The sequence below is a fragment of the Cygnus olor genome, chromosome 12, assembly GCF_009769625.2.
Source record: "Cygnus olor isolate bCygOlo1 chromosome 12, bCygOlo1.pri.v2, whole genome shotgun sequence".
NCBI lineage: Eukaryota > Metazoa > Chordata > Aves > Anseriformes > Anatidae > Cygnus > Cygnus olor.
In genome coordinates, this window is record NC_049180.1 from 14,134,321 (window position 1) to 14,154,163 (window position 19,843).

General features: G+C 37.8%; 1 protein-coding gene across 2 annotated transcripts; it reads left to right on the plus strand.

Annotated features, from left to right (window-relative positions):
• The first annotated feature begins 2,037 nt into the window (after nt 1–2,037).
• Nucleotides 2,038–16,405, plus strand: LOC121076468 (receptor-interacting serine/threonine-protein kinase 2-like). Of its 2 annotated transcripts, none has more exons than XM_040570796.1 (12): nt 2,038–2,183; nt 3,472–3,637; nt 5,813–5,966; nt 6,161–6,316; nt 6,461–6,609; nt 8,384–8,433; nt 9,535–9,696; nt 10,488–10,573; nt 12,064–12,132; nt 12,900–13,065; nt 13,499–13,645; nt 14,866–16,405. In XM_040570796.1, the coding sequence occupies exons 1-12, from the start codon at nt 2,105–2,107 to the stop codon at nt 15,135–15,137; spliced, it is 1,656 nt and encodes a 551-aa protein (XP_040426730.1). In that variant the 5' UTR covers nt 2,038–2,104; the 3' UTR covers nt 15,138–16,405. The 2 variants fall into 2 exon arrangements, with proteins under 2 accessions (XP_040426730.1, XP_040426731.1); XM_040570797.1 differs by having other exon boundaries at nt 2,069–2,183; nt 3,476–3,637.
• Nucleotides 16,406–19,843: the final 3,438 nt, after the last annotated feature.

The following is a 19,843-nucleotide window of genomic DNA, read 5'->3' on the forward strand; positions in this document are numbered from 1 at the left end:
AGGAGTAATCAAATGTGGGATTGTTCCAGTACTCAGCTTCCCCAGCACGTGACCCTCTAAAAATACAGAAGTAACTCACACTATTTCTGTCAAAGAACTTGTAAAAATTAAGTCCTTTAAATTCTCTACAAAGATTCCCCCATGAAGTTTCTTTAATTAGTTGTAAGGACTTTTAGCAACAGTGATTCTCCTGTAGTAGAGTGTTCCTGACAGGCTAGTACCTTAAACAAGGGAAAACATTAATAACGTGCTTTTTATAGAACTGTAGACAACACTGAATGTACTGTTGATAAATTGAAGTCGAGGACAAAGTGGATCCTGTAGCTCCAGCAACTTGCCACATTTCCTGCCTTCTGCAGGACTGTTACTGCCCACTTGTTTAACCTTGCTGGCTCATCTCCCTTGTACTAATTTCACTTTTGGAGGGGTGTGCTGAGCAGGGAAAGCTGAAGCTGTTTAGATAGCTACAGCTTTCAGGAAATAACTCACTGTGCATGAAGGTGCACTCCATGCTTCCTGCTTGCTGCATGCTTCCTCTCAAGCTGCAGAGCACCAGCCACATGATTTTTAGATACACGGGGCTTTCCCAGCATCATAGGAGGATTAGGTAACTGTCCTACCACTTGTTCCCTCCCTGCTTGGGGTTAGAATTTGACCCCAATACCACAGAAGTCTGCGGACAATTTCATTGACTGAAGCTGGTTTTGGAGTTGGACTATAAATAAAGACACTCTGCAAGGTGTGGAAAGCTGAATAAACCTGATCAACCCAATTGACTGTTTTTTCCTAAAGTCTCCACCCTGCATCCAGCAATCCCACCCGTCAGAGTGAAAGTATAAGCCTAGCAGGAACACTATTAGGCCTTGCAAAGTCGTCACAAAACTACAGATATTGTATACCTCTGGCATTTTCTAGCCCAGCCTCCTGCTCGAAGCAGGACTAGTGGCAGTGCTGGATCAAGTCAGTCGTGGCTTTGCCTAGCTACATCTAGAAAATCTTACAGGATGGAGACCCCACAGCCTGAGTGGCCCATTGTTGTGTTACCCACCTGGTGGAAAAGCTTTTTCTGGCATCTGACCTCAACCTCAGAAATTGAAACATCTCCCTATGCCACTTGTTGTTACCTGCCCCTTGGCTCTACTTTCATAGTGGGTTTCCAAGTGGTTACAGACCTCTAGAAGACCATCCCTTAATCTCCTTCTTTGCCTGACTAAATAAGCCTAGCTCCCTCAATCTCTGCTTCTAAGTTATGTGCTCTAGGGCCCAGACAATCTTGGTTGTTATCTACTGCATCCTCTCCAGTTTCTCAACATTTTTCTTTGAACCAAAGGCCCTAAAACTGACTGCAGGATTCCAGATGCAGCCACACCATTGCTGAGTAGAGGCGTAATGAGTTCTCTCACTTTGACTGTACTTCTAACACAGCCCAGTCCACAATTTCCCCACCTGCAATGAGAGCATGCTGTGGGTTCATCATCAACTTCACTTCCACCATAACCCCCATATCCCTTTCAGCTAGACTATTTGTCAGCTAATTGATTTCTTTGCAAACTAACATAAACTGACTTCTTTGCAAACTAACTTAAACTTTGCAAACTAACATAAACTGATTTCTTTGCAAACTAACATAACCCCCATGCTTACCTCCCTTCTAACCAAACAAATAGCAATTTGAAGCCTGTTTTAAGATCTACTTGACTTACAAAGTTTAAGGGGATTTTGTACTTGTGCTGTTGGTTTGATCTACTGCAGAGATAAGCACCAGCTACAAAATCTGTGTACAGCTCTAAACACATCTATATTTGGCCTGGATCCAATATTGTGTTTTTCAGTGTTGTATGAGCTTTCTTTCCCTGTTGGGATTCCTCATCATGTGGGGAAAAAATAAAAATAAAAAATTAAATAGTTATCTGACCTCTTTTTTCATAATCTCTCTCAATTATAGGCAGCTAACAAATCAGCCTGTGAAAACACAGCTGCGGTCACTAAAGAGTTACAGCATAGAAAACCTACCAGGAAATTTTAGATGTTTGCAGGCAGCCAATAAAAGGAGAGATAAACAGTACAGCTGACTCACAGGCAGCAAAGCTCCAGCTGTCTTTGAATGCCCCACGAAACAGACTCCTACCAGGTATCTGCAGCAGTTTCACTACACTGTAGTTTTTATGCCCATATTTTTGGAGGTAAGTTAACTTCTGCTTCCAATTTCTTTTACTTAGACCTTTGATTATTAGCTTAACTTAGGAAAGTTTCTCTTGTCCCAAGGAAACCATCTTTGCTATGAATTACTCTTAAAAATTGCCTTTAAAATTAGAAACTTGAAATGAATGGTTTTATAACAATCTCCCTCCTGCCCACCCCAGCTAGGGGAAGATGACAAACTTGGCTGAGGCTTTTAATGTTTTGCTAAAAATAATATAAAATCCTTTATTGCAGAAGTTGCTGAAGAAACACTGATTTTGTGTTTTGTCAGTGAGCTTTGAAATGGGTGTAGGAGGAAAAGCATTAAAAAGAGCAGATCTGTTGGAAAAATGGCTTTAGTACCATACTTACAAGTTAGTGAAACTTTCTCTGTAATTTCATTAAACTATGCCATATTCTGTGATTAGTACTTCCAACAACTTTAGCAGCCTTGGTAAAGTACTGCTTAAATAAGATCTCATTTTAGGGTCAAATATTACCAGCAAACAACTCTAAGTCCAGGTGTGGAAAGAGAAGTAGAAACCTGAATATAGGGACGATGTTCCTCAGCATGTCGTGGTTTGTAACAGAAAGATTGAATTGCTTTTCATTTGTTTTTACAGAATCTCTAATTAAATAAGGTTTTGCAAATCCAAAAAGGAGCTGGTTGCTATCTCTTCCTTTTAATCTAAATAGTAAATTAGCAAGAGTTTCAAGAACTGTTATAGCTGTACTTAATTCCATTTTAAATAGAAATATGTAAGTTCAAGAACGGTTTAGATCCCGTATTCATTATTTTAGCCTCTTTGTACTATTTTTGGAGTTCTGAATAAACTATTTTGATTACTTAAATGTTTGTTTGCCTTATTACGTACACGGTACTTGTGGGTCCCTTCCAACTCAGGATATTCTATGAAACTATATTTCTATCCAGCACACAACTGATGGATACTGATTTGTTGTCTACATAATTCAGTATCACTTTAAAGCCACATTTTATATTATAAATAATGGCCCTGCATTTCCAAGTGATCAGATGGAAATAAATAAATAAAAAAATTAATTAGCATCTTCTGGCCTGGGATGGTAAGTTATGGTCTGGACAGTCCTCTGCAATTGGCACATTTTCACTGTCTTTTTAAGGGAAGTCTGATACAGAGTGGTAAAAAGAATTACCTTTTAGGATTAGGATAGTGGTTATTTGGGAAGGGGTGGTGCAACTTCACTGTGTTTTATTAGTAGTGACAAAAAGTAGGCCTAAAAACTTATTTCTGATATTTTTTTCCCAAGCCAGCCATCTAGAAATGGCCAAACCATTGCCTCTAGTAGCCCAGGAGGATTTGGATAGCTTTACCTTGACCAGGACAGGCTCAGGCTTTGCACTGAAAGCCTTTCATGTTTCATGGAACACACACATCTCCGTGAGGCTGCTGACCAGCCAGAATGCTACACAGAGGTACGTGTCTTCTTTGGTCTACTATCCATGCAGGCTGGCAACACGAAACTACACTGGTGGTACCAGAATGAATCATGGCATGCCCACAATCTCTGATCCCCAAACATCTTTCTGTTCCTAGAAATCCCAGCTTGCCAAGAGGCAAATTGGAGGCAGTTATACTAAGAAACAAGCTCTACTTTTTTTTCTTTTACAAGTTTTAGAAAAGTAGAGATTAATCCTGAAATCATTCATTATCTCTATTACACTAATGTCTTCAGACCCTGACCAGTAATATTGAGCATGCCATGTATGGTATTACATTTTCTGGAGAAAGAGACCTCAGCTGAATTTTATCTAAACCAGCAAGTACGCGTGAAGGAATAGAGCAGTAGAAGGAGGGAGGGATAAGGGTCAGGGTTGGGAGCAATGAGATGTGTATATATGTCCCAATTACAAAATCACGCCACTAATAGTTGATGGGCATCTGCCTATCTGCCACAAAATTCCAGTGGGGTGACAAAGGCACAGAAAGTTTCTAAGAATAACCCCAAGATATTTTGGATGAAGCAAGACAAAAGCATTTTAGGGGAAATCACTGACCTGATTGTTTATCAGAAAATGTCTGATGTGCAACAATGGACTAGTTAAAACTCATTTGTTAACTGAGAACATTGCAATTGAGGTAACTTTTGTTAAAAGTAAAATTCAGATGTCTTAGCGGAATACATAGTGTTTAAATTCTTCCATTATGAAGACGGGAGGAAAAAACAGTATTTTAGATTCAAAAAAAAAAAATCTGTTCCTGAATTCCGGCAGCATTTGCTGCCATTTTGACAGCATCACTGTCAACTTAAACTGAAAACTTAAAAATACGTAAGGTTCTGTTTCGTTTTTGGGGAGCTGCTTGTTTTTTAGGCAGTAGAAGCCTAGCAATTTTGTAATATGATCTAATGTTACTTCTTTAGTAGCTAGTTTAAAGAAAAAACAACTCTCCATCTATTCACATTTTCTTTAAAACATGAGCTATAATTAAATCAATTCACAGTAATCAACATCTTGCTCCTCTTTGAATTTAACATGCTATGCTGATTTGGTGGCATCTTTTCACTTAAACTTGTTCCCTAAGACTAAAGCCTGTGTCCTGCTTTTCTCTCTGCTACCGTTCTGATCCCTTGTTTGCATTACACTGGGTATAGGAAAACTAGGAGAATAAGCTGCAGTCTACTCTGCCTGTAAAACTTTCAACTGTGTGCTGATGATAAATGCTTAGATTTGTGGAAATAAGTGCTAAAACAGGTGGGGCTGTAAACTACTAACAGTGATTGGCTTACGGGCTTGTGAATCAGTACCGCAAATATGAGAAACAGAAACTGAAGTCTGATGACTTAGGATAATGAGAATGAGCTCCAGGTCTGTTGAAATCAACTGAATTTTGAATGAACTCCCATTAATTTTCAGATCAGAAGTAACAGATAATTGGATATTTAAAAACAAATACAACAAAAGCTGAAAGTGTAGCAGGAGTTATTTTCCCTGAAAATGCCCAATTTAATCAACAATTCAATGTTTCCCATGCACAAGGAATTAACTGCCTGGAGTCCTTGGCAAAATCTTACTCTTCTCATGATCAAAGCAAGGCTTCATTACATGCTGTAAATACAGACTATTTGAATTCAGGTATGCAGTCCAACTGCAGTTGAATTTAAATACAACAAAGTCATTAGAGTAATACCGCTTATATCAAATCTGAATTCAGTTTGTTTTATGTCATGCTTTGATGTGGTCCCATCAGATATGCATGGAAGATCTTAATTTCTCTGTCTATGTGGGTCTCACTAAATGCAAAAGGATACAAGTTTATGAGGGGGAAAACTTGATTTTTCTTAATCTAGCACTTCACATTTCAGCTTTCTCCCATCTTTGCATTTCAAATGCTGCTTCAAACTGTGCTCCTATGTTCATGCTAATCTATCCAGGGTTCTTTCACACTGTTAGAAAAATACACTACACAAGATATAGCTTAATTTTCTTACAGTTGTTTGGAAGATGACAATACTGGTTTTATTGGTAGAATTAACATTGGCTTGTGTCAACTATATGGTTCTTTCTCATTTCCATCGTCTACACGATCTGATGTCTAGCTGAAATTCCCTTCAGTCTACCCCGCCTCTACCCTTCTCTCTCTTTTTACAGGGAGAGGAAGCTGCTGCTTCAAGATATAGCAAATGTCAGGTGCTGTAAGTCTGAACGTCTCCTGCCTGCTCTTGGGATTTACCAGTACCATGGACTTGTGGGGATAGTGACTGAGTGGATGAGCAATGGATCCCTCCACTCGCTCATCCATGAGGTACGTAGGAGAAGTAATCTTTTGTGACAAATCTAATTACAAGCTAAGCCAAAAGGGAGCAACCAGCACGTAAATTATGGACAGTAGTCACATCTGCTATTCAGCTTCTGCATTGTACTTCTGTTTACTGTCAAAATGAAAACGTGAATAGTAAAAGTTTCACTCTAGCAAAACCTGTACTTTGTGTTCTTTAGCATCAGCTGTACCCAGATCTTCCATTTCCCTTGCTCATAAGGATCCTGTCAGATGTGGCTGAAGGGTTGCATCATCTTCACAGCCTTGAGCCTGCTTTCTGCCACTGCAGCCTTAAACCTTCCAATGTCCTTTTGGATATGCAGTACAGAGCCAAGGTGGGAACTTTTAGCCTATAGCCTGTTTGTGTGAAGTCCAGTGACTGCCCTATAGTTGCATGTATTTATTCTAATAACCAACATTTAGTTCTGAGACGGAAGTATTGTTACAAAAACTTACTTTTTTTTCTCCTGTCTCTGTAGATATCAGATTATGGTCTAACCAACTGGAGGAAACAGCAGCTCAGGTCAGACCTGCAGAACTGCAATCAGAGAAAATGCCAGGATTTAGTGTACATCCCTCCTGAAATACTCAGAGGTGGCCTTCCTTCACGGGAAGGTGATATTTACAGGTAAATGGGATTTCTACGGGCAGCTCATACCTGGTCCTTGCTAGATTCTATAACGTTGCTGAAATCTTTATTTGCAAAGACACTACAATAAAAATGCCAGATTTATATAAATGTAATCAGACAGTATTCCATGTGAGGCTGATTACAGCAGCAAATTAAATGCGAAATTCCCCACATTTGGTGAATAATATCCTATGGTTAAGAACTGTTCTACAACTTCTTATATAAGTACTTACAAATGGACCCAAACTTTTAAGAGTAATGTAGCTGTCAGAATATTTTCATACACATTTAGGAACCTAATGACTACAATTCATGTGGTTTCTAAGTGTGAACTGTTGTTGAACTTAATTTCAGGAAGAACTGTTCGTGCCCAGATAAAAATCTAGACCTTTATCTCAGGTGTCCCACTGAGGTCCCAAGGAACCTGCTCAGATAATTCACTGAGCCACTCAAGCATTCATACTTCTTAACTTTAGTGATTTATACAAAGGAGGAAGATTATCTGCTGTCACATCTGTTTTGGAACTGTAAAATATTTTGTAGCTGTCTTGATAAATGAGAACCTCAAACTGCAACTATTTTCTGTATGGACATGCATCTTTATAATCTGTTTTTATGGAGCATGTGGACTAACACTACAGGTAACTTTTAAGCAAATAAAACTCCTGCTTTATTGCCACAGAGACAGGCACTAAGGTGAGTCAAACAGTGCATATTCTTGAGACCTATAAATGATGCAACTGATCTGATTTTTTCATAAACACAAGATTTTTGCGCAGGAAGAGGAGGCTTATTTCAAGTGCCATAATTAATTGCCAACATGTCATTCTTGTTTAACTTTAGATGCTCAGATATAACTCAGTGCATGAGAAGTGCACATCTAGATAGTGGTGTAATACAGAAAATAGTGTCATATATGAAGTACTGCTTAGTTGCTTGTAAGCTACACGTACATCCATGTTACACTAATATTTTCCTAACGGGTATTTAAGTAAAAGCACTTTCAAACTTTATGTGGAAATACAGCAGAATAGGGGATTCTCTTACATGTGTAATTTAGCAGTACAGCAAGATATATGAATATACAATTAAGTTTATTCTAGAATTGCTTCTTCCACTGTAGGCTGCTTTACTTCTGGCTCATCTGTAGCCTGCTTTTTCCTCTTCCTGCAGGCTTCTTGCTTCTGCCTCTAATTTTGCAGATTGAGGGTTTAACTGTATTTTAAACCACCTGAGATGTGGGTTGTACATACAGAGCTATGGTATCACTGGAATACTTCCTGGTTCATTAGAAAAGGAAAAAAGTATCTGGATCTCCAGCAAAATTTGCTGAAGAAAACAGACATGCAGGGGATGAGGATCAAGTTTTTGGTAGGTTAACTGACTGATAAACTTGTTAGTACCTGCTATAATGTCCCCTTCTTGCTATTTAAATTACTTGAAAGCAAAACAAAAATGACAGAGAGGACAACAGAAGGTTCTGAAATTGACAAGAGTAAATGTATTGAAGGTAATAACCTGAAATGTAATTCTAATTGATCCTATTCAAAAAAACATATGTATATATAGTTCTAACTTGATTTATTGTAAGAACTGCTTGCTTGAAAATCAAAGCTTAATGCAGAGAAATGTATCTCTTCAAGTTAGGAAAGATTTGGATAGGCTTTGTCTTGGGAAAGTCCTGTCTTAAACCAATAAACTTGCTCTTGGGAGTAATAAGAACATAAATATGAATTCCAAATTAATGAATGTTCCTTTGTGTTTTTTTCAGTTTTGGAATAATGTGTTGGGAAAGCCTAAGCAGACGGAAGCCTTTTGAAGGTATTCATTTCTATTGTTCGTGTATTGTTTTATCACGCTAATATTTTCTACAAATTCCCTTACTGTAGGGAAATGATGACACAAACAGCACTGTCTTTTTCCGATGTCCCTTTGCCTTCTATTACTGTCAGAGGTAAAGATCAGAATCCCTAAGCAAATCCTCCGTGTCTCCAGGAGGATGATTTTTCTGCAGGGGAAAACTGTAGCTTCTTACCCAACTTGCAGCATTTCTCTGTGCTTGTTGAAGCACTCTGTTACTCAGTTGTGTTTCCTGATTACCTTTAGGGAGAAACAGTACTCTTATATTTCACTGTCACTTCAAAACCAGACAATGTTTTGGTGACAAGTAGCCAACAGGATGTGCATTATGCTCATTTTAGAGTTGCCGTGAATTTCAAATCCCAATCAAGAAATGTCAGCTTGTGCTAAATTCTCTTAAGAAAAAAGAATCTTACCTTCTTAGATAATAGCAAGCAGTTTTAAAGAACATGGTTTGTAAAGCACTATGCAGTAATTGTCATAGTGGAAGGATGATCCCTATTTTATGCAGGTTGATGCCAAAGATCTCTTTGGTATGGGCTCAGTTCTGCATGGCTTGCTGATTGAAGGACTCCTACATTTAGCAGGCTGAGAAGGACCTTTCAAAAATACTGTATAGGAATAGTAGGTTAATATTCATTCACACAGCTTTCACTTATAGCTGCCATCTTGTGGTTGCCCAAAGTAATTTTTTCTGTACAATAGGATTGATATTCTTATAAGGTGTAAAGTTTTATATGAACTGTGTGCTTAGGATATACCCATAATAATTAGATGTATATCTGAGGGGTCTGTGCATGTAGTTTACAATGCATGGGTACATATTCATTTGTCACTTCTTATTAGGACAGTTCTCTCTCCTGAAATGACCTGTTACAACAACTAGTTATGGTTATTGTTAAAGGCTAGCATATCCATTAACCACAGAGTAAATACATATTTATTTTTGCCTCTAAAAGTAGCCTTTGTTTTAATATACCTGACATAGCTTATGCTGAATATCACTTTAAAAGTTCTGATGTCTTTAATGTTTTTGTGGTGACATTTTCCTATCCGTTGCAGGTCAAACAACCCTGCTGGAAGTTCTGACGGGAATCTGCAACAGCTTGCGGCCTGGCATTTCGGAGGAGTTTATACCAAGCAATTTGCCCCAGAGGAACACACTGTTGCACTTTATTGCTCTTTGCTGGCATCAAGAACCAGATTACAGACCACATACTGCAGGTAACACTCAGGGTTTGCTTTCTTTACAGGGTCTGTACTTGAGACGGTCTCGCTGGGAACATTGCTCTGGCACTCCAAATCAATGACACAATATCTGAAGTGGAGGGCAAAGCAGCCTTCACATCACCCTCGCAGTACTGTAGATTTCTTTATCTGAAGCTTCCTACTAGAGGTGGCTTACCGATCTCTGAGATTGTATTTTAGTATAATGCTTTTAAAAAGGGGGGAGCTAAAGAAGGGGATATTAGCTAAATGCATTATTCTAACAAAGACTGACCTGTCTTAAGCATTTCTTATTTTCAATGTTTAACCAGTTCCCTGTGAGGTATGCTATCGTTGTTTGTTAGTGGAACTGTTATGTTTACCCTGTCTCTACTGGAGGAAAAAAAAAGCCAAGAAATATTAAGACTGTGATACTTGAGGACTATTAAGCAAATTTTCAAAGCTAAGCTAGACATAATGCAAATTGTTTCCTCAGCGCTTGCATATAGTTTTACTGTGTTAAATTTATATATTTGTGTGTAAGCCTTCTGCAAGGGCACATCTGTATAAACAGTTAAGAAAAATTGACTCTGTGACAGTTCTTTAGAATCAGTTCTAAAAGGAAAGTAAAGCATGCAGGAGGTACAAGCTATATTTGAACTGATCTCACTTAGTTCATCTAGCTGCTCAACATAATAAAGTTAATACTCAATAGCATGCTTAGTGAGGTTAGTTGCAATACACTGCCTAAATATATACACACTTTCATATGCAACAGGGTATTTTAAAATGCTTTATTCCTCCTGCAGAATGTGTAGACCTTCTAAATGGAATTTTGACTACTATAAATAAGGAGGCAATTTCTAATGCAATCTACAATCTGATGGATGCAAAGGTTAGTGCAAAATTACATTTTGTTCCTGTATAAGGATGTTTCTTGATTCTTCAGTTACAGTCTTTGTGGTCCAAAATGGGAAAAGGCTTTGTCTTCATTGCTTTACTGGACATGCCAGAGACTACCTTTTGGCCCTTCAAGTTCACTCAGGAATTCTTTTTTAAAAAAAAAAAAGGTATTGTAAGGTTTTCTGGCAGGTCTTCTCTAGAAACTGTCAATTGCTACCGAGATTATAAAAATGATAGCTTCTTGCCAGCTACCAGCTGTAATCAGACTGGAAAACATGAGTGAGAACAAATATCAGCTTCAAGCAGAACACACTAAGTCTATGATCAAGGCCAATTTTTGTTGTATGTACTGATTAAAGATATTTATTCCAAAACCTGGACAGTGTTAATACCTGCTCCAGCAATGCACTCTTCTGTCTGCTTCACTGTTTCTAAGTTGGCATGTTTCAAATGTAAAACATCACATGTCCTCAGGTCTAAGAGGGTTCTCTGATACCTCCTGAAGAAGGGATGGGGAATGGCAGACAACTGAGGGACACAGCTAACTCCATATTTGTTTGTTGCCGTAGGAAATCTGGCACAAATCTGACTGCCCCAAGAATAGCTATAGCCTATCTAGTTAACTTAGACACAGTAGAGAAACTACATCAGTGCATTTCAGTCCTTGACCAAGTATTCGAACTCCACCTGGACTTACAAAACTGATTCTGTATCACTGATTTTGTTGCTGTGCTTATGTGAGCTACCTAAATTACTGCATACTAAATTATTTGTTGCAATCACATACTGGGCTTATAAAACAGACTTGATCAATGCTTTAATAGGTGGCATAGCTATAGTCCACGTCATTTTATTACCATTGAAGTTTATGGAATATTTGGCAATATGTTCCTAAATCTAATACTTTAGTCTCCATTGAGCAAGACTGTTTTTCTCTTTGCTAAATTAGCAACGAGCATTATTTATTGTTCAAGTAACTAGACAAATAATATATCAAAAATGACTGGGGAAAAAGCTACTGGAAATTCTTGAAAATGGCTTGATTCATTAACTGTTGAATTGTAAAGAGTTGGAACAAATCTGCTGCAGACATACAACATGGAGAAAAGTTACAAGTATAAACACATCCTTATTGCAGACAGAGTTTGGCATATGAAACACAGGAGGGTTCTGCTGTTTGGATACTTGGACATGTTATAGCTAGCCCAATATAAGTATTTCGGTATAGGGCTATTCTCACCTTTTCCTGCATGATCCAAAACTGGATTTTAAAGTAGAAACAGTAACAGAAGATTTAAGTCAGATTCTACAACCACTTACACGTGTTAAAATGTGAAGCTGCTCTATGCAGTTCACTATCACTATGTATCAGCATACCCAAGAGCATAATACATAGTGTCAGTGTAAATTCCTGCTCCTGACAACTGTGAACTGAGCAAACATTGGGTATTCTTATTGGCATTCTTGTACTATTTTTTCCAGGAGACAGCACTTAATGCATGCAAAGGTTCAGAAATATACACGTTGCAGACAGGCATACGCAATTCCGAGGTGAGTACATGGCACGCATCTGAGAGTTTTACAAGAGTACTTCATGAGCTTCTTGTTTCTCCTGACAGTGCTGACACCACATAATAAAAACACTCTACAGCTAAATGTCCCTAACCCTTTTTTGTCCCTAGCCAGGACAACTACATCCAGTTAACCAACAAAACCCTGTTTTACCACCTTCTAAGCAGCAGACTCTGCTCTTGCAAAAACAACCTTATCCGCTTAAGAGTCACTTTGAACCACTCCTGAAAATGTCCTAATGAAATGGCAAAAATCTAGCCTTGTGGTGTTTTCAAAATGTTATCTGGGAAAAAAAGCCTGAGGCTGAATTCTAGCATCTGCAACTTTTTCTTAAAGAACAATGACAACAGCTTTGTGATCACTCCAAAATACTGTTAACTCCCATTTTTCAAAGTGATTTTGGCACTTGTTGCAGGCTTGCCAATACCAAAAGAACTGAAGTTCACGTGTCTGGATCAGAACTAACTTTAAACTAAACAAGTCAATTTGTAGTGACACTATTGCTGCCAGCAGCACAAGCTGTGGAAGCAATCTAGGACAGAAGTAAAATCCAGGACAGGTAGCCTACAGATCTGCCACAGCACCATAGGCAACTAGCTGAAGTTGAATTAAGCATGTCTACATGCTCACACCTACCTTACTCTGCTCTGCAAAACAGCCTTAGATTTCAAGAGGAAACTGTTTAGAAAAGGTTTTGGAAGAAAGTTTCCAAGATGATAATTCTTCCCTATTTTCATCTTTTTCAGGTCATGTGTCCACAAAAGAACAACAAAGTAATGAGCAAGAAAATCCCTCCTGTACTACCAAGCTTGACAACTATTCTACTTGATAGCAATACAAATCATGCAGGAAGAGAAAATATTCTTGAGATGGATCTGGCAAACTCTATCCCACAGAATGCAACAAAGAAAGGTCTCTACCTTGATATATATTCAGCTCTAACTATCCTAAGAAAAGGATAAACATTACTAGTTGTTCCATAGACACATGCATTTTCCAAGTGCAATTGTCCATTCTCAGAACTTGCCCCCTACTGGTATGATCTGAAGCATGAGCTCACTGCAGAAAAGCAGAGCCACCATGGTATATTTTGGTTAAGTGTGTAGATCAAAAAGCCTCTTAGAATAACTTCAGAACCCTGACCCATAACATACAGCTGCCATTCCTTTGCACATCAAATATTGCCTGTCAAATTTGACAGAACAAGTACATCCTGGAATCTGTTGCCCTGTGTTAGAAGGAATAACCTTATTTTCTTGTCAGCTAATAAGAAAAGGAGTTAGGTTCCTGTTGCTGTTCAATTGCTGTTGCAATCCAAGGGTCTCATCTTATTCTTTTTTTCTAGCTCACCTAGGCTCTGACTGTAGAAAATATTTTTGTACTCCTCCATTATCTGGTCCAATGGCAGGCAAAGAAAACAGTCAGCATAAGGACCCACCACTGGCACTTAAGCACAAACAACAAACTACGCACCCTAAACAAGCAGTGACGGGTAAGACTCTCATTTCCAGTTGAGAAGACAATATTCTCCCAGACCAGACTTTAATTGATGATCAGATTGTTTAGAGATTGGTACAAACACATTTTTTTCCTGAATTCTCTTGCACACTTGCAGGTATTTCTAGTATAATAACTCTGCCAAAAACAATACAAATGTCTCATGAAGCTATTGGTACATGGTTACTCCTGTCCTCTGAAGTTCAGGCATTGGCTACTGTGAACATTAACTTGTTTTTCAGGATCATATTCAGACTGAGAACAGGCCTGAAAAAAAACATAGTAAAAACACAGAAAATATAGCACATAGGATATTAAATACATTAATTGTTTGTTGAAGTCTGGAAAAAAAACAATTGGGGGGAGTTTTAAGGTATTTTATACTGCTACAAAAGTAGGTATTGACTAAAAAAAAGGGGGGGTGACTAAGAAGAAGGGGGGGAAACATTCATTTCCTTTCTTATGTGGTTTGGGATTTTCCTACTGAGCTGGAAACTGCCTAGTAGGAAAGCTTCTGACTTGTGAAGCCTGCCTCTATTTATAGGTGAAAAGCTGTTTCTTGTTTTTTTTTTCAAATTGGCCTATGATAGTTCCTACGTCTGGCTGGCCATTCTTCTCCACTTCCATTTATTACAGAGGGATGGCATAAATTCAGGATAAAGCAGCAGACTTGTCCATGCAGGAAAAATTCATTGCAGAACTCTACTGTCCAGACTTAAAAATAAGGAGGACAGAGGCACGTTCTCCAAAGTAACAATGGCCTGCAGCTATTAATTTTCTCTTGGTGTATGGTATTTACTGGACATTTAAAAACCTTAATGTCTGTACCGAGTATTCTAATAGGTGTAAGCCTAAACTGTCTGTGAAGAGGCAGAACATGGTGCTCTTGATCATTTTTGCCAGAAGTATTAGTTTTGTTACTAGTTTGGCTTCGAGAATAGGGCCAGACCCGAAAATCTCCTCCCTTCACACAACCCAGACAATCTTTAAAAATGCTTATTTTCTGTAATATGTTCTTCATGAGTTTCAAACAAAAGATGGAAATACACTGTAGTGGTTATGAACAAAGAACAAACTAACTCTTCCTATTCCTTTCTCCACTAAGTTTATATTTCTAGTAGCTACATTTATCGATGTTGATACTACCACTTGCTAACAACTTCTGGAAGAAATGAGCACTTAGTGGATCTTGTTTTGTTTCCTTTTTTACTCAAGGTCCTTGCTGCAAAGGAAACTGCTGTCAAATATTAACCTGCCAGAGAGGAACCATACTGAGCCGCATGACAGAAGGACGCCTCAACTATGTCCTTGATGTCCTTCGCTCACAGCAAATGCTGTCTCGAATGGATTATGAAACAATCATCTCTTATCCCACAGTGACTGGCCGTGCTCGGGCGTTGTTAGACATTTGCCTTTGCCTTGGAGAGAGGGCAGCACAGACTGTAGTGACTGCACTTACAGAGACCAAATGCAGTCCTCTGGGATGAGGACATTGCACAGACTGTCCTGCTGAGAAAAATAGGTGGCTGCTGTGACTTTTTTTTTGAGGTTTGTTACATGGATCAGAGCACTGGTAATTTGGAATGGTAATGATTCACATTCATTCCTCACAACCTGTTGACTGAAGTCAACTCTGCCTGCAGCCCGTGATTTTAGTCCTCTAATGGAAAAAGCTAGCTGGATTGAAAGGTCAAGTCAACCAACTGTCTGCAGAAATTACCAATGCTGGTATAACAAATTCTAATTTGGACCCCAGAGATTGGAGGAGTGTAATGTGTGCCAGAGAAAATATTGTTCAAGTCAGATGATGACACCTTATTTTGTTGATTTTGGAAGACTGGAAAATGGATTATGAGTTTTTGGAGATCACACTACAGAAGAACAGCTATTACTAAATCCTTCCAGCTAAGCACAGTGAAGAACAGGGTACTGGATGAAGAGGGGAAAAAAAATGACTGTCTCAATGGAGCTCTGTGAAAGACAGGTGTTAGTGTGAAAGTCTTAAGAGAACTAAGAAATACTTACTACACAGCACCTTAAGTAAGCCTTGGAAAACTTACATCATGCATATAAATTATTTTCACTCACAAATGGTCATATGCTCTGAAAACAGGGCACTGGTAGCAGCACTTTGTAGAGGTGGGCCTAAAGCATTTGGTAAATAGAAAAACGTTAATATCTTACATCCATGCTGTTCTCTCTGTATGACTGCAGCTCAAATGTAAAAATTAAACCAGGTAGAAGAGGTACCAAGCTGATCACTTTTGAAAACTTTTGAAATGGCGGTTCTGTTGAACTGTGAAGGAAAGTAGAAAATTACCTTCATTATAATGAAAATGAGGTTATAAAAGGTGCTGGTTTTTGAAGGCACAGTGGGATTCCTTCAAATTGCAAGGTACTAGATTAACAAGAGAGAACTTGCTATACACTCTACAAGTATTTCAGATGCAAAACTGTTATTCTGTTTCCCTGCATTGCAGAGAGAACAAATGCAGTTTCAAACTGCTGATCTACTTCAGCAGTTTGGCAGGTTGTAATATTAAATTTAGTAATGATGTGTTTTCTAGGCATGCTTGAAATAAGAGGCTTGTTATAGTCTGTGATGTAATACTGCTGGAACAATAAACTTTAGCTATCATTTTATATGCACATTCATTAAGCTTTAAGACAGCCTTGAGATGCTATATTGTTACAATTAAAATCGATGTCAAGTGTGTTGAAAATAACTTTGTGTATTAAAGGAACTAAACACTGACTTTAATTTTCTTTTCAATCCACACTTTAAATGGGAACCCTCAGCAGACCAGATCAGCCTTTACTAGGAAAGGATGTCCTTTTCATGAGGAAAACTACTGCTGCCATGGTGTTTTACTTGTTTAGAAGGCATAAGATAATCCGAGTAAAACAGATACTCATTTGTGTGAATTATTTATAGACTTTTAAGAGGGAAGGTGACAAGATTATTGAAACTTAGTTACCAGCTTTCAAAAAATCATTCCATTCAGTTCTCCTGCTGGACACTTCTATAATTCCAACGTGTGCCAGCTGGCAGACTTAATTTTCTTGTCATTATTTTTTTGACATAGAAACAGTTTTGGCCCTCTGGGTTTCTTACTCTGAAACAGCTTTCTACTTGAGAATATCATTTGATGTCAGACTTAATCCCAGTTTCAATTTTTAATTACAAAACTGGCGTGAAACAAGTTGGAGCAGAAGTTACCTGTTTTTACAGACAGATTTTTGCTCTCATATTTGGCTTCCCAATTTAAGTATCTGTAATAGGACGTGACCTTGCAGAATTACTGATCCATTACCATTGTCTTTACACAGATTTTTGTCAAGATAACCCAAAAAGACAGTTTGTATCCAATTACAAAACAAAGGCAAATCTGTTATTTCATGCTCAAATGAGCCTGAACAGAATTCTTTAAGTATGTTATTCAATAATTAAGTCTAACCCATAATCAGATTTTTGACACCTACTCAACTGAAATCAATACGTAGCTTTACTGAGCCTTTGAATTGAGAATTGATAACCTTAGCTAAAAGCATTGCCATAAACCAACTGTGCCACTGCCCATGCCTTGTTATTAACACATTTAAGCTAATGCAGATTTGTCTTAATATAGGCAAATGCATAGACTTCCTCATAAATCTCCCCTGTGCAATATAAATGTTTAAACTTTTGGGTTTGTTGACAGGTGAAGCTGTTGGGAATTTTTTTTCATAAGCATGGTGTTTTGGAGGGATGCTTTTAGTTCACTGAAATCAAACTGCTGTTGATATAGAAACCTGAAACTAGAATCCCTTTATTTTGTCTCACCAAAGATACGTACTTCTTACAAGGCCTATAATATTTGGTGATATAACAAAGACATTAATATAGATGTGTTTATCACTGATTTTGCTATCCTTTTACCTAAACTATGTTCACTAGCAAAGATTTCTATGGTCCTTGCCCCTCTTTTCCACAGTTCTTTTTATATCACAAAACAATATAGAATTAATAACACTGAGCAAGAGGAAAGATAGCAGAATCAATCTGTTCTTTAATATCTGTGGGAAGAAACAAAGCTTGAACCTGATGAATGTTTAGTGTCCTAGAAAAGAAATATATATATAAGGAAATATAATGTAGGTAACTGGAAAAGAGCAAAGGGATTAAAAAAGGCGCTTCATGAGTGAACATACAAAATGATTAGTAAAACTCTCTTTTGCAGTTACTCAAAAAAGACAAAACTAGAACTAATAGATCTTAAAACTGATGTACCACGTTCAAATTCCATTTAGATTTATTAAAGGAAAAGTAACTGAAGTAGGCAAATGTTAATTTTTTGGGACTTAATTGGAATATATTTTTCTTCTTGAAGCTGGCTGCACCTATCTTTTGCTGACTAGTAAAAAGATGACTGTCCCTTGCCCTTTTTCCTATCTATACAGCACCTTTATCTCAGCTGGGATACTTCCTGCAATGAAAGAACATCTGCACTAGAATTTGTTGAGGTTAATTTGTGGAAAATTAATCTGAGATACTGGAATGAAGCTTCTAAGAGATTAGCCCTTCCAGTAGGGAGCAAAACAAAGCTATAAATACCACTCGATAGTTGTCACCAGTACCTGCTAAAAACAGAGTTCCAGAGAACAACAGATGAAGGCAAGTATGTACCCGTAAAATACTTTTCTAAAAATTTTTTAATAATGCATTAATGGACTAGTAGTGTACATCAAATAATTTTTACACCAGTTAGGTAGTATTAAATGTACAAGTACTAAAGTACTAACCTCAAGTATTTTTATGATATCATTTCAAGTTTGAATTCTGCATGGTCTTGCAAACATTTTCATGCTTGCACAACTTTAGTAACTTGAGCTATCCGTGTGATTTTAAGTACATATATAAATACTAGTGCGACTGCTTTCTTAGGGAAAGACTCAACCATCTTCAAGGCTGCTATAGAGAATTTAGGTTTCTTCACTACCACTTTTTTGATTATGATACTATACAGCCATTAACTGTGCTTTCCCCTAGTAGCATATGTTGTCTCTAAGACTGCTGCATTTTTTATGCATGAAGAAATCTTGTATTGTGCTATATTTCCTCTCATTCTTTTTTCCCACCCCCCTGCCTTCTCTGCAAAATATTATATTGGAGCTTCAGAGATCTTAGTGGAGTTTTGATTTTGTTCCTCATCAAAAGTAGTAATCCTTTGCTTGCCTTGCCTGGTATACCCTTTACTGAGCACACGGTTGGCTTGACAGGTGATTCGTCAGCCAAGTTAAAACTCCTGGATTTTGAAGTCCACCATGAATTAAACTACCTGCCAGGGTCTGCAAAGAACATACGTAATGAATTGTGTTATATTAAAGTTAGCGTAGCTGCAAGAATACATTAACTGTAAATTCAGTATGTACTAAAAAAGGGATGCTGGTAATTGCAGAATTGCATTTTGCTTAATCACAGTGCAAGAAAAATGGTGAACAAGACACTCATGTACTATTTCCAGCTCCTGTGCTGACAGAAAACAATTTGTGATCAGTATTTTACTGCTTTCTACCTTTACTTCTCTTCTCTACACAAGAATACATGTCAAGTAAGATTTAGAGAGATCTATATTCCAAAACTGACATCTTAATCGCACTTTTCTGTTGACCTTTCCTGTTCCACAGAAGAGACACATCAGTTGAAGGAACTGTGGGCTCTTTCAAGCAGGCTGAATTAAATGAAGAATATAAACTTCACCCTTTGAAATATGATAACCTTCCGAAGTATTTCAACACTTATTTCCAACTGTTGGTCTTGAACTTTCCACATAGCAACAGCAATGCCCACATGAGCAGAAAACACAGCTGAATTTCACCCTTTCAGAAGTGATCTGGCTATGCTCCAGAAAGTTCTATACAGTTTGTTCTTTCTTTAGGTTTTAAAGAAAAGTATTCATATTAAGTAACAGAACGACTACCAAAATTATATTTGTTTTCCTTTGTTGACCAAAAGGGTGCTATATTTTTTTTTTTCAGCTAGAAAAATCAGTAGAATGTTACCTGGGGGGAAAAAAAAAAAAAAAAAACAACGCTGAGATAAGTGACTAAGGAATACATCTGGTAACTAAAAAACAAATGTATGAGACTTTCAACCTTGGACTAGCTGCAAAATATGTTCCCAACAGAATTGTCTGTATGCCACTCACACGTG